The sequence below is a fragment of the Haemorhous mexicanus genome, chromosome 7, assembly GCF_027477595.1.
Source record: "Haemorhous mexicanus isolate bHaeMex1 chromosome 7, bHaeMex1.pri, whole genome shotgun sequence".
Taxonomy (NCBI): domain Eukaryota; kingdom Metazoa; phylum Chordata; class Aves; order Passeriformes; family Fringillidae; genus Haemorhous; species Haemorhous mexicanus.
In genome coordinates this window covers 24,713,255-24,729,404 of record NC_082347.1, presented here as the reverse complement: position 1 = coordinate 24,729,404, position 16,150 = coordinate 24,713,255, and the positions used below count along the sequence as shown (strand labels likewise).

Sequence of the window (16,150 nt, the reverse complement as noted above, 5' to 3'; positions counted from 1 at the left end):
GTTAGAAAAGGATATAATTCTGGGAAACAGAATATTACAAGACTCACAAGATATCTAAACACAACAAATTTAACTAAAGTCCTTGTCTGGGTCCTGGAGAACTTGCTCCCTGATCTGAACACACATTGGCAGCAGTCAAGCTGCTACACATCACCAAGGCACTCCTGAGAATGACCCCAAGTGGGTGCTTTGTTCTTCTTTTTCATCTTGGTACCTCAGCCCAGCCCTGGGCAACCTCTCACCAAGGACCAACACCCAGCACCAGTGGGCACACAAAGGACCAAGGCTTGGCCCACTCAGGTCAGTGACAATGTTGTCAGGGACTTGAATGAAGTTGAAGAGTTTCAAGGACGCATATGGAACATCTTAACTGGGAAGTTTACACACTGTAAAGGGGAGACCGATCACTTCAGGGCAGAGGAATTTAATATATTTTACTGAAACGAAAAAAGTAAAAATTGGCTAGGAATTCCTAGTTGTAGATGGTTAAATACTGGGGGAGAGCTCATATAAAATTTTATATACACATTCACATTCTCCCCAACGTTTTCTCTTTGGCTGCCATCAAAGACTGGATACCAGGCTACCTAAATCAACAGTGGGTTGAAGAATACCCTCTCTTACATTCTTAAAACTTAACAGCAGATCTCTATATAAGGATTCTCAAGCTCTGCTAAGCTTTAGTACAGGCCTTGACAAAAGGAACTATTTACGTTGTATGGCACCAAGTCTAAACTGAAAAGCCATGCCAGCAAACCAGATGCATAAACCAAAGCATGGTGCAGCTCATGCAATGATAGAGCTGTGCGAAAGTAAAGATGCTCTGGATTTCCTTACCATGGCTCAAAAATCTCCACCCCCATTTTCACCCCTAAATGGCACTATATCAATTTTTAAACAGTAATCTGTACCAAAAGCCAGAAACATTTCTGATGGCATCTAAGAAAACCACTCTGTAAGTAATAATAAAACAAACAGGATATCAAAGTCCAATTATTTTCACTAATTTTAGCAAGGATCTACAGGTTTTAGATCTGTTTGTTTGGAGCAGACTATTTGTCTGAAATACTGTTCACAGGACAACCCACACAGACACAACCAAACCATTCACGGAATAGAAAAACAGAAATACCAGATATTTCTTAAAGCTCCTTGCAGGATGATTTCTGCATACAGGAAATAAATCTCCAGAGTGTAACTAATGAAGATGGTTAGGAATTTTGGTAAACATTCTCTATAAAATGCAAAGAATAGTAACTACTAACATGCTCAGGCACTAAACAAGATTAGTAAATTACTACATAAAAATGAATTCTGAAGTAAAACCCAATGCATATGAACCAAGAAAACACCACCTAAACAAAAAGAAGTCTGACTTAAGTGTGACAACATTCAAAAGTAATGGATAGGGACCATATTACACTGGAAAAAGAAAAGAAGAGGGGGAAAAAAAAAGGAAAAAGAAAAAAATAAGTCTGCTTGCCCAAGTGGTATATAATGAACTTGCAAACTGATATTTCAAAAGGCAGTTTAAAACCAGTATTTTAAAAATTAGAACCACCTTAATCTGGAATTGTATCACTGCAGTATCTTTTGACCTTTTACAACTACATCCCAGGCCAAGGGTAAGGATACGATCTGTACCAGGAAATAAAACACCACCTTTGATCATTTCTCCCATGATGCACCCAACTGACCAAATGTCAACTGAAAACAAAATGCAATGATATTAACATAAAAGATAGTTATTAAAATAAAATAAATAAAAATATCTAGACACACACATATGAGGTGACTATAAAAAGCATGTGCAATGAAAATGAGTGAAGGTGAATGTATGCTAACTACAGGACCAGCAGAGACTATGTCCTACTGCTAGGTGCAGCCTGAATATAAATGATTTTTTTTTAAGTGTATCACAAGAAAAATCCATGTTCATTTAATAAAAAAAAAAAATTGTACAATATGCATCTTCATGACACAACATCAATAAGAAGGTTAATCACTTCCTAACTAATTCAACCTGCTGCAGCAGCACAAGGATACAGTCCCTTCCTGGAAAGAGGATTTTGTGGCAAACCATTTCGCCCATAATGCACCCCACAGACCATAAATCCACTATGTTTGTAGCACAAAAAGAAGGAAAAGCAAAGCAAACGGTCATTTAAAATTAAAAGAAGCATAACATGACTGCATCCTATAAACTGCAGAGACAGCACAGGAAGAAGAGCAAGTCTTTGTATTAACCAATGAAAACAGTTTAACATACACCACGTGTAAGGATTAGCTTTTAACTGTCTCAAATACAAGGCAGAAAAACATCCTTTTGTTTAATATAGTGCTAGAGCAAGAGCTTGAGCAGAGAGAGAGAGACACGAATCAGGCAGAGTAAAGCTCTTCTCCAAGGCTGGAGGCTTCAAAGTTACCTCTGCAAAGGGAACAGATTCAAGCACCAAAGACAGATTGATTCCTTGACAGTAATTCCACTGTAGTTGTAGGAATAATTCTAAAAGTAACTAAGTAAACTGACCTGTAAAAATATTGCCTATTGAAACAGTTCACGCTTTTAAAGAGAATTACATAGGAATTACAATTGACATCAAGTATTTTCTAGAAGTCAGATTACCATGCATCTCTCTCTCGCTTTAAATAAAAAGCAAACAGAATCAGTAAAAGATCACTTAGAATTTTAGAGGATCAGTTAATGACAATGTTAGTATGCTCCTAGATTTTCAGTTCAAATCATTTGTTTTAAAATATGTCTCCAGGTACACTGAAATTACATTTTATACAAAAGAAAAACTTAAAAACAATTTTTTTAAAATGAAATATGCATTTTCTACATTACCTTAAAATAAATCACAGAAGACATAAAGATGCACAAGTTTACTTTGTACAGGTAAGCCAATTTCTTTTGCAGTTATTTTCAGAAGTACTGTTAATTCCATTCGCAAAAGTTTTCTTGAAGTCATAACAATGAAATTTTATTATAAATACTTTTATGTCAAATATGACACTGGAATTTCAATTAAGCAGATAAGAGGGGGATTCAAGTGACAATAATCGTATATTAAGAATTTCTGTCCTGAAGGAGCTCAACAATGTCATGCAAACAATATTGCTTCTTATTTTTCAATATTCCTTCTCCTTTATTTATTAAAGTTCCTCTAAAATAGTATTTAGATAATATGATAGGAGATCATAGTTGTGCATATTAATAGGTCAAAATTAAGGGCCTTGCTCATTTAAAAAAATATTGCCAACACCTTAGTTTAGTGCTCTTTTTCCTTTAAAAACTGTTTTCAAATACTGAAGTACCTTAAGTACATATTATTTGGATTAGAGACCCAAAGAAGCCAAGTTTTGCATCTGACTGTTTAAATAAAATACCGAACGTTGACTTTTTGATCTGCAAACAACCTGCTGCCATCACAACCCAAAATATACCCAAATCTCTTGTAATTAGCTTGTGTTTAACATGATAAAGTTACCATTCTTCTGGTATCCCTACAAAACCAAACTTCAGATGTTCTGTGGTGTTTTGACTTACTGCTTTCTATAATCAAACAAAAACCTATCTAATTGCAGTTCTCTGACTTTTGTAGCAAGCTGAATCAATGCTACTGTGAATACTTTTACAGAAGACTAAAATCTCATCACAGATTTGAAAAATACTTTTAAAAAATCAATTGCTGACATAAGGAGTCCATTTTATTCTTAAGCCTGTGAAGTGAACTTACTGGTTTCTATAATTCTAGGAGAAAAAATACCATGGGAAAATGAAGTTTAAACCCAATCTACCTAGTAGGAAATGCAAAAGTAGTTGTTTCATAGTGTTTAGAGCTTTCCTTGCTTTTCAGTGTTGCCTTTCTGATAATCATGGACATAACAGTGTATAAATCTGTTAAGGAGCATGTGCACGAGCAGTTCTGGTGTCCTTTAGTTGGTTTCTTAATGTGACACCCCTAAACATCTTGTGACATCCCAAACAAAGCCTACTTAAAAGTTAATTCTTGGTGGTTTTTTAGGGTCTCCAGTTTTAAAACAACTGAAGATTTTGTATCTATGTAGTATAGCACCAAAAAATGTTACCCTGCAGGACATCATCTCAGTCATCAAAATATATACTGCAATCCTCCCACAAGTTCAGCAGGGCACAAAAACTGCAGGAAACTGCCAGACAACCCTGTAACCATTAGAAAACTGTCAATTTTCAATATTTAACTCCACTCTAAGTAAGTTCACAGTTAGTTTAGTTTTGGGTGTAATGGGCTATAAAAGGCATCAATACTAACAGGTGAGGCTCGTCGAGAGCCAATGGTTCTTACTGTAAGTGCATCCTTGATGCCCATCTCCCTGTCATGGCAGCTCCACAAACTCCTTGGCACAGAAGACTTAACAGCTCACATAAACTGCCTTTTAATGAGAGCAATACATATGGAAATGCAATTGTCTTTGGACTCACTCCATACATTTACATCCTCCAGAAGTGCCACTCTCATTTCAGTGACCATGTATCTGGCTTTGGGAAGATGTGATAGCTTTTCAAATGAAAGTAAATTATTATTCATGATGCACAACACAACTCATGCTTCCATAAGGAACAGGACTGTCGCAAGCTTGACAGGATACCCTAGAACACAGTCTAAGTCCAGTAGTGGAAAGAATGTTTCATGCTTTTGCAACCCAAAATTACTTTTTACTTAAGAGAAAATTTTAAACTGGGCAAGTTGAGTTAGAAAACTTCTGACTTTATAATTCTTCTGCAAGGCAGCTGCATGACTCACTACTACAGCTTTAGGTACTTTTCTTTAATGTCTCTTAAATAGCCAATATAAAGTATTGGGGGAAAAAAGGACAAAACTAAATTTGCCAATCTAGAAAACTTTAGGACTTAAATAACTTACTTGCTGTACTCAGCCTGTGACTCCTAAATTACAGGAAAAACAGTCAACCATGGAGGACATTTGAAGAAATGTAGGTTCTGTCATGCACACTAACAATCCAAACAAGCAAATATCTCAGTCTTGCAATAGAGATCCACTCTCACTCCTCTGAGCTGGGTTCTTTCATTGCTAGTACCATTCACAGACAGCCTGAAGTCACATGCTGCAATGGTGTGCAGTCGCCAGGCAGGTTTGAAGACTGTATTAGGAATACTGAAAAGCAGAGCAAGCCCCAGTTGTGTCAGGAGGTGAGGAACCACACCTCACATCCCCAGGAGACAGCTCAGGGCCTCCCTGAAGGCCTGGCCAGCAGAGTTTGAAACACACAGGGTGACCTGTGGGCATTGCCAGCTTGAGGTGATGACAAGTGAAAGCAGGGAGCTGCCTGAACACAGGAACAGCACAGCAGTGAAATGGCAGCAAGAATCAGGCTGCTCCAATGGAGCGTCAGGAATGTCACCACACCTGGTTCTCCTAATGGGTACCACAAACTGTTTTCTTGTAGGTGCAATGTATTTGATGATGTGTTTCCCTCAAATGACAGATCTTTTCTTTGTTTTCCTGTAGAAGATACTGAGAGGCAGACTGGTCACAGAGCAAGTATGGTCAGGAGGAAGTGCATGCAAAGTAAAATTCCCCCGAAATTTGTCATGGACCTCAAGAATCTATGATGCATGTACTGCCATCTTGACAGTATGCCTGTCTCAAGTATAGTATTGAGTTTTTCTTCAGCAACATTAAGAACTTAGTGCAAAAGGCTTAAAGGAGGCTGATTTTAACAAAAAGCAATGCTACAGTAGGTAATCTTAACTTGTTTGTTCCTCAGTAGACTTTATGCTCCCTGTCTCCTGAAAGGCCATATCCAATACAGTTATTTAGCATCAAATTTAGTACACATATCTACTGAAGAATTACAATTTCTTCTTCACCAGGAATAAAGTCAGATGAAGGTATATCAAAGTACATACCACATTAATATGAAAATATACTTCCACTTTTTCCTGGATGTCATATAATTTACCAAGGAAGTTATTTAAATTTTTAAACAAACAAGGCCCTCAATTTTGTCTCCTATTAAATGCAAACATTTTCTAATGGGTTGAGTTGAAGAAACAAATTGGTGTATCCAGAATCTGCATTTTGGTCACAAGATTAATTTATAAAATTTCTACAGCTTGAAAAAAACATTAACATGTAAAATGTGGTGTGCCAAACAAAAAAAAAAAAAAAAAAAAAGCTATGCCAAAGAAAGACTATATTTGCTGACCGTTTTCTTTGTATCCCATCCCTAGGATGACCTCTGGTGCTCTGTAGTAACGAGTCACTACATAAGGCGTCATCATAAAACTAGTTCCTGCAGTTCTGGCCAGTCCAAAGTCAAGAATCTTCAAAGTGCAGTCTGACTTTACTACTATATTACTGGGCTTTAAATCCTTTAAAAAGAAACATCATATATGACTGCTAAGACAAGCACAAAGTAGCCTGTGGTTCACATTTTAAAAAGATAATATTACTAACATTAAATCCCACGCACACAACTAGGTTCTTGCTATAACTGCAGCTTTTTTCCCCTTGTGTTAATTTAAGTGCATTCAGCAGATTACAGAATTAATTCCTTTATTGTCCTTGTAGATTTATATTGCAATTAAAGAAGGAAAATACAACCAGCATTACAAGATATGTTAGCAATGTCTGAAATAAATTGAGGTTAGTAAGAAGTGTTAGCTCTCAGGAAAGGTCTAGAAACTGCTCACTGGAACAGTAATTATTACTACAATGCAGAACACAAGTAACATGACAATTACTTGATTCAATAATCATCTTGATACAAGAATTATTAGACTTATAATGAATGTAAAAGGTTCATTTGCTAGTTGAGGTTACATTACCTCTTTTGAAGCAATACAGTTCTCTGAATAGAAATCTACATGCACACATGGTTTTAGATTCCAATTTATGACTTGGTTTTATATTAAATTTGGCAACCAAACCCAAAAAGGCACCATTGAAAAACTGCCAAAAATTAACACAATCCTTAAATTGGAGTGGAAAATGCTGACATGGCTTCAGATCATTTTGGTTAGCAACATGGTAACTACTCTCTACACTTGAACCCTATTGACAATAGTGGCTTTGAAACATTTAGTTATACAAACACTGCACTGGCTTTCTCTGTCATCACCTCAGCAGGATCTTACACATACCTGAATGTCACAGAGTAAATATTATAGAGTAACTTCAGAATAACTTCAGAGTAACTTCAGAATAAATCAAAAAATCATTCACAGCACACGGGACAACATAGATAAGACTAAGATACTTCCGGCCCACACTCTACTGAGATTAATGAGAGAAAAACCTGAGATGAGACCGAGAACTCCAGCACTTGAGCAGTAGCCCTAGCATTTGATAAGTAGCCCTGTCATTGTTTCTTAAAGACTTAAAGGAGGATTTCTGCCAGATTTATGTAGTTTTCATTTGTATTTGGATGACTTTCAGCAGTCTCCTCATAAGGCTAAGAAAACTGCATTAAAGATCGAAAGGAAACAACAAAAAGAATTCTAGTACAACAGAATTTTAATGACTAGCTATAAGTCTTGCATACATACATATTCCACACAAAGACTCTGCAGACAACTTTAGCTTAAAATATTCTCAAATACCACAAATTAATTTAAGTTCTATAAGGCCTTCTGGCCATTTAATATGCATGCTTCAGATTCTGCTACCGTCCTTTTTATTATCAGCTTTATTTCTACACACTTACTATTTTCAGGATGCTCATTGCAGAATGCCAGGCGCATGCTCAGGGTATTAACTACACTCATCCTCCCCAAAGCTACAGAATTAGCATTCAAAATGTAAGAGATCTTCTCTTTGCTTACCAAATGCTGTCCATTCTTATTTCTGAACACCATGTAGCTGTCATGAAGCCTAGGATCAAAATGATTAATTGACTTACACTACATTAAAATTCATGCAGAGATGCAAAACCTGCATCTCTTTTATATATATATCTTCTGTTAAATAAACAGAAACTAAAAAGCTCCTTTGGGAGTGATCAGATTAATTAGGACGGATAAATATAACCAGAACCTATAGCAGAAAATTTCTCACTGAACCTTGAAAATGTAAAATGTCAGTGCTTAAGAAACAGATTCTTGCATGGCCATCTCCCCATTAGCCAAAGAAGGAGACAGGGACATCTCTGGAGGGTAATTCATGGCTTCTTTGGGGGCTTTTCTCTTTCTAACAGAAGATTTGTGAAGGGTTTCCGTAATTAGGCCCCTTGTTAAGTACTCAAAATTGGGCAGAATTCAGGGTTTGAGAGCCTCCATGCGAGACTAACGAGCCACTCTGTGTCCCTCAGAAAGTCAGTGAGGCACAACTCTGCAATGCTGATCATTCATCCTCAGACTATGAAATATAAATGAACGTGTACTTCTATACTGGCTGGAAATTGCTCCTCTGCAAACTGCTTGGAACACAGTAATGTTAATTGGCCAACATCTGTTGAAGTCAGTGCAAAGTTATGGTCAAATCATCACCCATTGATATGGCAACTGAATTTGCCCCTACAACTTCAAGGTGAAGTTGAATGAAACTCCTTGTGTTTGATCTCTGTTCCATGCCTCTAGCTTGCTATCAAAAAAAAACCCACTTAATTCTATGGTACAAAGAGTTACCACTGCAGCCAGTCACACGGTCTGTGTGACACATGCCCCTTTGCAGGATATCTTCCTTATACTCCAAGGTTTTGTCCAGCTTCCTCCACAGAGAAACAAAACTTTGACACTTTGCATCTTGAAGCAAAGAGGCACAATGCACTTAGCAGGCAACGCTGTGCCTGAATATCCTCAATCTTCTAACAAAGTCTAAGAAGAAGCTGTCAGCTGAAAATCTACCAGGAAGACATGCAAGTGAAATGTCCTTCAAAAGCATCTGCACATGTCCTTTAAAAGCATTCATGCATACATATGGTGCTATTTACATAGCAATTGTATTTAGTTTCCTTAGGATACTTTATCCCTGTATGATAGGAAGCATTTCAAAGACTTAACCCATATTTACAGAGGAAGGAATTCTGTCCTCAAAGCTGTCTTTACTCTTGCCCAACCACCTAAGTAGTTACTTCTTTTCTGTAAATGTAAAAATGTTTAAATTTATCCACAACTTCTACAGGATCAATGCCCACTTCAGAGGAGTACAAAGCACCCTGAGGCAAGCACACTTTTAGAAGCCCCCCTTAAGCTTGTGCTAAGATCCACAGAGAGGCATTCTTACTTTATGTACTCTAGCACATCCAGACAATACACTGCTTTCTGAAACTAAAAAAAGACCTAGGAAAATAAACAGCATTAATCTTGCACAGGTAAATACTGAAGAGGAAATGTGAAACTGTATGCAAACCATTATTTCAGACCCACAGGCACATGACATTGGAACACCAGTGGCTGCATATTTTCAGTCATAGGCAATATAGTACCACAACAGTAAGTGGAACAATCTAGTTTTGCTGAGCATTCCCAGAACAGTGCAAAAGGCCCAAGTGACCTATCTCAAATGCCCACAAGCAGACCAAGCAGCATCAGCAACAATGCCTGGTTGCAGACAATGCCTCTCCCTCCCTTGCCCATCCCTTCCAACACAGCAGTTCAGTGAAATTGCATGAGAAGGAAGGTTTCACCTTCATTCCTTAAGCTCTTCACTTGAATGAAGCAGCTGATGAGTACTAGAACTAGCTGAGCTAAAGGAAGCAGCATTTGCCCATTCAAGCTGTATTTTCCATTCAAATAATTGTCCCTGTTTCCCTGGGAAAAGATGGCACACTGAACAGAAGGGTCAGATTGCAGCTCCAGCTTGCAGACCATTCAACACCCCAGTCACAATGTGGTGGACCACTGACCTGGACAAGCATCCTAACATAGCAATTCCTGTGGCAGTGCACAGAAGTTATAATCAGACAATCTCAAGCAATTTTTATTCTATATACCATTACATACAAGATGCTCACTTGAACAAGCAACATTAAATTCAAAATTTCTTGACTAAATTGCAACACACACAACATGCCATTAAAAAAGCTGTAGTCAGTTTTGCCTGTTAACCATCTGAGTGAATGATTTGTGACACACAGGTGTTATCCAAGTTCCAATGACAAGTCTTTATTGTCATCATCATCTTATCTGGACATTTCAGATAGTTATTCATTACTCTGCTAGTAAAGGAGAAGAAATAAAATGGGCAGTTCTTTCCAAAGATGGAATTTCAGGTTTGGTTACCAAAACAATAAAGGCAGAGACGCTTCCAGATATCCTTTCCTGCCATGACTACTAAAGCAGATTATTATACAGAATTAGAGGAGGTAATGCAACTCACTGCAAAACAATCTTCAGTTTGCTCTGTGCAGATTGTTACCAAATCATTTTAACATCTAAAAGGCTCATTCCAGAATTATCCTGGAAAAAAGTGTGATGATTTCCCTTCAGCTTTCTCCCCCTGCCTATGGGACAGGCTAGGAAACACCCTTCATGCTCCTATTTCTAACTTCTTTTATCTTTTAAATACTCAAGAAAAAAACAGGTGCAATGCAAATTATACATTTTAGTTCACTTACCCTATGAATAATCCCAGCTGAATGAAGATGTTTGATACCACATAGCATTTGATAAAGAAGATAGGACATTCGTTCATGGTCCAACTCCATCTGAATCACTTGGCAGAGATTTGCATCCATGAGCTCCATCACTATGTAGCTTACAAAGAAAAAAAAAGAATAATCAGATAATACTGCCATTTTACTGTATTCTCTCTCTTAATCATCTTTTCATAAAATAAGTTCTCAGCTTTAGCTCAAATCTGACTTACACATCTTGAAATTCTTCCAGGGATTTTTGTGGTGTGAACACATTCAGTAGGCCGATTATCTGCAGGGAGGGGGAGAGAAAAGTAATTGTACCATAGCAATAAAAAAGTTGCAGAGTCAACACTTTAAAACTGGTAACTATTATTCTAATATGAACCTCCTGGTATACACTGAAGCTCAAGATGCTCAGTAGCTCAACCAGGCCTAACATGATGTAAACAGATCCAAATGCCTTTGAAAGGAGTATTTTTCCTCCACAAATCACATAATCTAAACACACTCTGTGTGTTATTAAGATGATATTCAAATCTTAAAACCTAAGTAGCTTAGTCACTCTTTCCCTTCACCCTACTTTCAGTTTGAAGACCCGGTAAGATTTTTTTTGTACATGAGGAATAATAAAATTAAAACCGACGAAGGGTCCCTAAAAGATACCACTTTGCCACTGACAGAGGTGAAGAAACAACTTCATCCAAACAGAAGAACAGGTTCTTAGAGATGCTTTAGGGCATTTTGCATTAGGAATGCATAGGATGTACAGAAAAAGGCCAAGCCACTACTCATCAAGAATCAGGCAGGCTTGCAATAGTTTATCACCATGAAAATTATGCTATTAGGTGGAACATCCTTCAGTGAAAAGTTTCCCAAAAGTTTTTTTAAACTACAAAATTTTCCCAAAAAGCCAGAAGACCGAGTAAGTTTCCTATGACACTCTCCCTCCCTAGCAGCCAGGAGAAATTTTATCTTCCTGATGGGGGATTAAAAGAAAAGATAAAGCAGACTGCACACATCTGACTGAAGGAAGAAAATGGCCAACACCAGCCTTCTGCAGTTCAACTCCAATAAATTTATCACCTATTTGCTTCCCATTTCTGTGATCTTGTCTACTGCACAGCTTCATAAATACTGGACAGCTACTGCTGTCACAATATAAGATTCTAAACTCATTCATGCACCAGGGGGAGATAAAAAAAAAGGTATTACAGCCTACTTCTTTCTTCTCCTATGTGTCTAGCAGCAGGATGCACGTACCAGCCATGGTACGCTTACTTGACAGCTGCTCGTAAATTTTAGCAATATAACACTGACTCCCTTGCTGAATTTGAAGGGGTATTTAGAGATTGGGCAGGTATTAAAACTAGTCAATAATAGCTCTTCTGCAAGACCCTTCTGTACTTATCATGGAGATACAGCTACGCAATGGAAATCTCCTCTGAAGTCACTTTTCAGACTTTTTCAAAGGATAACCTTCCAGGTACTTCTTCAACATCTGAAGGAGAGCACTGCACTCACATTTTTGTGATTAACGCACTTCATAAGAACAAGCTCTCTGTAGGCTCTTTTAGCGTGGGTTTGGTTCTGAAACGGTCGGCTTAACTTCTTGATTGCAACATTCCGCTCAAGGATGGCATCATAAGCTGCACTGTAATTAAAAATAACATTATTACATCTCTAGTGTCAAGGTCCTTTAAGCTGTGGCAGTAGCAAATATTTTCAGCTAATTTGTATCATGACTGCAGAAACCCCAAATTTTCAGTGTTATCCAGCTTTAGGAATGTGAGATAGCAAAGTGCTCTTGTATGCTGAGTGATTCAAAATTTAAAAATATTTCCCAGCTTCAGAGCATTAACACATGACAATCTCTACAATATAATGCAGTACTTCTGCTTCCAAAGATACTGAGTTCTTGCCACTCACTGGCACTCAAGAACAGACCATCTACAAAAGATCCAAAACACTTCAAACATAAAAAGCACATCAATTTTACATAAAATCTTCACACTAAAAGGGAGAAGGCAGGAAAAGTAGGTTATAAAAAGGTCCCATGCTTTAAATTATGTAGTTGCTTAATATCCTGATGACAATGACAGCATCAAAGTCAAGATAAAAAAAATGCTAAGAAAGCTTTAACCTCTAGATGTCACTGGTTTTAACTTGGTGAAAAAAACCCCAACATTTTGTTTACAGACTAATGCCAACAGTGTCATACGATTCAGTGACACAGGCTGTTTAACTGATGAAGACTGCTATTGGAGACAACTCCCTTACATATCACATTTCCAGGACAGGAAGGCATGGCTTGTTTTTCCTGTAAGAGCTAACATAACAGATGACTGCTGTGCAGACTCAGGAAATATTTATCAGTTACTAAAAAAATCTCAGCAGAGAAAATATTATTTTCTTGTCTCTTCTCAAGAATGGTACTCCAATCTAATGAAGAATATCTCCCAGTAAACAATAGGATCTATTAAATCCAACTCACTACTTTAAGAAGTGGATTGTATACATGTAGGCTTGAATGATTTGTAATTTATCATCAACAAAACCCCTAGACACTACTAAAGAAAAAGAATGGGAACGACATGTACTGGTAATTTTCTTTGATGTATGTTTTCCACTATAACTGGAATTCCCCCACCTGCCCCAAAGATAAGGATTATTTTACGACAGGTGGCCAACATGGGACTCCTTTCTAGTATTTAAACTTCTGCATTCCCTGTACATAACAGAAGCCTAGAGCCTATTTCAGTATCAGGCCATCTACTTAATATTCCTCCAAATCAAGTAGGATCAGTTACAACAACAACAAAAAAGAAACAAATACAAACCACAGACAACAAAAACTCTAATCCAAAGAATTGCACCTTAATGGAGACATGTGAGCACAGTCCTCACCAGGAAAAGCTGCAATTTAACTAAAAAGGCCTCAATTACACCACTAGCAGCAACTACAGAATGGCCCTAGAGTAACTACATGGTCAGTTTTGGGATCTCTGCTCTAAGAAGAGTAACAAATTTGGAAAACAGGCAGTAGTTAACATATGACTGGCCATCAGAAGGACAGTAATAATAACTAAAGCTTTTATTGGCATTTCTATAGCAACTAAAAAAACCAGTCAAGCAACTGTCTACATCCTCAGTCTGTTAACACACATGCAAACAAAATTCAGATCAGTTATTCTGTTGCTGCTAGTTAATAACAGTAATCTTAATGCCAGAAGTTACCATTTAAAAAACAACTCTTTCTAGTGTTTTTTCTTCAAATTTACATTTACACTTTTTACACTGTTTTATTAATCCTGCTAAAACACAAACATGAATTAAAAACCCACCTATACCACGTATTCTCTTTACACTGATCAAGAACAAGATCAAGGTAGTAAAGAGGCGACAGAAGTGAGATTACATTCTCCCCTTTCTCTTCCTTGATGCTTTTGTATTTTTATGTACCTGCTGAACATCTTAAGAGTTACAATAAACTGAAAAATTGGCAAGGTCCTGTGATATTTACATCCTTCTCAAACATTCAAAAAAGCTTCCAGGAAGGTTAAGCCAATGTTTCTCTTTGAGGCAATGCCACTTCACAGGAAACAGTGGCTACAAGCAGCTAGTTGTCACAACTTAAATCAACTGGGCACTTTTCAGTCCACACAGCAGAGCTCTTATTCAAAGAATGACATTGTCAGGTCATACTTTCCCAAACCACATCAGGCACTTCCAGTATCCCAAATGCTCACTCATTGGTATTAAGGACTGCTCAGATTGTGAAACAGACTCCTAACAAGCCATTTCAAGTAGTGTGAATATTTACAAGCAGCAAATATTATACAGAGTATTTCTGCCTTTTGTTTCACTGCAAGCAGTGTGGTTTAGAATTAGGATTAGTTTCTTTATCCAGTTTCTTTTTCACCCATTAATTTACAGGACTCAGCACAACTGGCTGAATTTGCACAGAAGGCCATCAATTCTAAAGTGGAACAGGTCAAAAAGAAACAGCAAGCCTTTGCTGAGGAAAAATGGTCACCAGTTACCATTGCTGTTTTGCCTGTAAAAGCTAATTCTCCACACTCCTGGCTCTGTAACATACAACACTCAAAAAACTACGTTAAGGAAACCTAAAGGTACATTTAAATTTTAAAGAAACCTTACCATACTATCCCTTGTGCTCCTGATCCTATTGGTTTCAAATTCTGATACCGTTTCAATACGGTGAAAGTTGAGTCTCCAATTTCAACGCTGTAAAAATTGTTGTCACGCTTGCTCCTGCTCATGACGGCAACTTGGTTAGTTCACTTCATCCAAATTTTACTTCTGGCCTATGAAGACAAAAAATTGGAAAAACTAAGATTTTATATGTAATCTGACATAAGGGAAAACTCCTTTTAAGACACACATGGCACTTCCCAAATAAATCCCATATAAGTGCACCTGGGATTTATGTTCTGTCATTTCTAATGACTGCAGGACTAAGATGGCAGGTGTTTGAAATGCAGTATTTTTAGGAGTGTTCCTAAGGTAAGGTTCTAGAAGGTTAAAAACAACAGAAAATTGAGAGTTAATAGATGACAGAAAAAACTTAGATGGAAATGACAGAAGATCAAAAGGCAGGAAGCTCCACATCATCCAGAGAGCTCCAAGACTCCTACCATCCCTCCATACTTGCTACACGTGTAGCAAGAGAACAGGGTTTGGCCAGACATTCTCCAGAGGCCCCATTCAACCTGAATTGTCACATAATTCCATAAATAAAAGAGTGACAGAACATGAACAAGTCTTCCAGACATTGCAATCATTATAATACTCTTGGTCACAACCACCAGGAATACCTGACACTGATATGGAAACACATACAGTCAATTGAAGCCAGAAAAGGAAAACTGGCCTTGTCAGACATCTTTCATGAGGAAAAAGCAATAATCACAGAACAGAAGTAAGGAAAAAGGATGTATATTCTACCAAAGTCCTCTCATATTAAAAAAAGAAATGCAACACCTCAATGCAGATGTCCCACAGGAGAAAAAATAAAACTGCATCATGGCTTTTACAGTAATATTTCTCATTTCTTTAATGCTAACAGTGCACTTTTAATTTTACACAGATTTTGAGTGTCGCTATAAGAGATGCCTAGTAGTGCAAGCATTTGACTAGAAGAACTGTCTTTGTTTCTTCAGCATGCTGTCTTCCATTGTTATTAACTTAAGGAATATCTTCCCGTATTATTCAACGGTCCCAAAGAGACTCTTGCCTTCCATATGCCACAACACTATACATTTGTTAAATTTTAAGCAAGCTTTGAGAACGCAGTGCAAACACTGCCTCCACAAATAATAACAAATATTGCACAAGTAGTATTCTTCTTAGAACCTATGTATTCCATTTTTAACTAGCTAATCTATATTCACGTCACAGCTAGAGGTACAATCAAAACACTCTGAAGATCTTTAAAGGAGACATTTTTAACTATTTGATATATTACTAATTAAAAATGCACTACCTTAATTGGCACTTATCTCAAAAGAAATGAGATATCCCTTTTCCAAAATGCTGTCAAAAAACC

At 37.3% G+C, this 16,150-nt stretch overlaps 1 protein-coding gene across 6 annotated transcripts in view; it reads right to left on the bottom strand.

Moving 5' to 3' along the window:
• Nucleotides 1-16,150, bottom strand: part of MAPK8 (mitogen-activated protein kinase 8) — a 40,304-nt gene that overhangs the window by 8,488 nt on the left and 15,666 nt on the right. For 4 of the 6 annotated variants that reach the window (XM_059851529.1, XM_059851528.1, XM_059851533.1 and 1 more), the window contains 7 exons: nucleotides 14,743-14,909; nucleotides 12,106-12,235; nucleotides 10,815-10,873; nucleotides 10,564-10,702; nucleotides 6,214-6,379; nucleotides 5,412-5,519; nucleotides 1,636-1,707 (listed from right to left, as the gene is read on the bottom strand). In XM_059851529.1, the coding sequence (XP_059707512.1) occupies nucleotides 1,636-1,707; nucleotides 5,412-5,519; nucleotides 6,214-6,379; nucleotides 10,564-10,702; nucleotides 10,815-10,873; nucleotides 12,106-12,235; nucleotides 14,743-14,864 (796 nt within the window). In that variant the 5' untranslated portion in view covers nucleotides 14,865-14,909. Of the gene's footprint in view, nucleotides 1-1,635; nucleotides 1,708-2,046; nucleotides 2,119-5,411; nucleotides 5,520-6,213; nucleotides 6,380-10,563; nucleotides 10,703-10,814; nucleotides 10,874-12,105; nucleotides 12,236-14,742; nucleotides 14,910-16,150 lie in introns of all 6 variants that reach the window. The other 2 variants (XM_059851532.1, XM_059851531.1) reach the window with 2 other exon arrangements.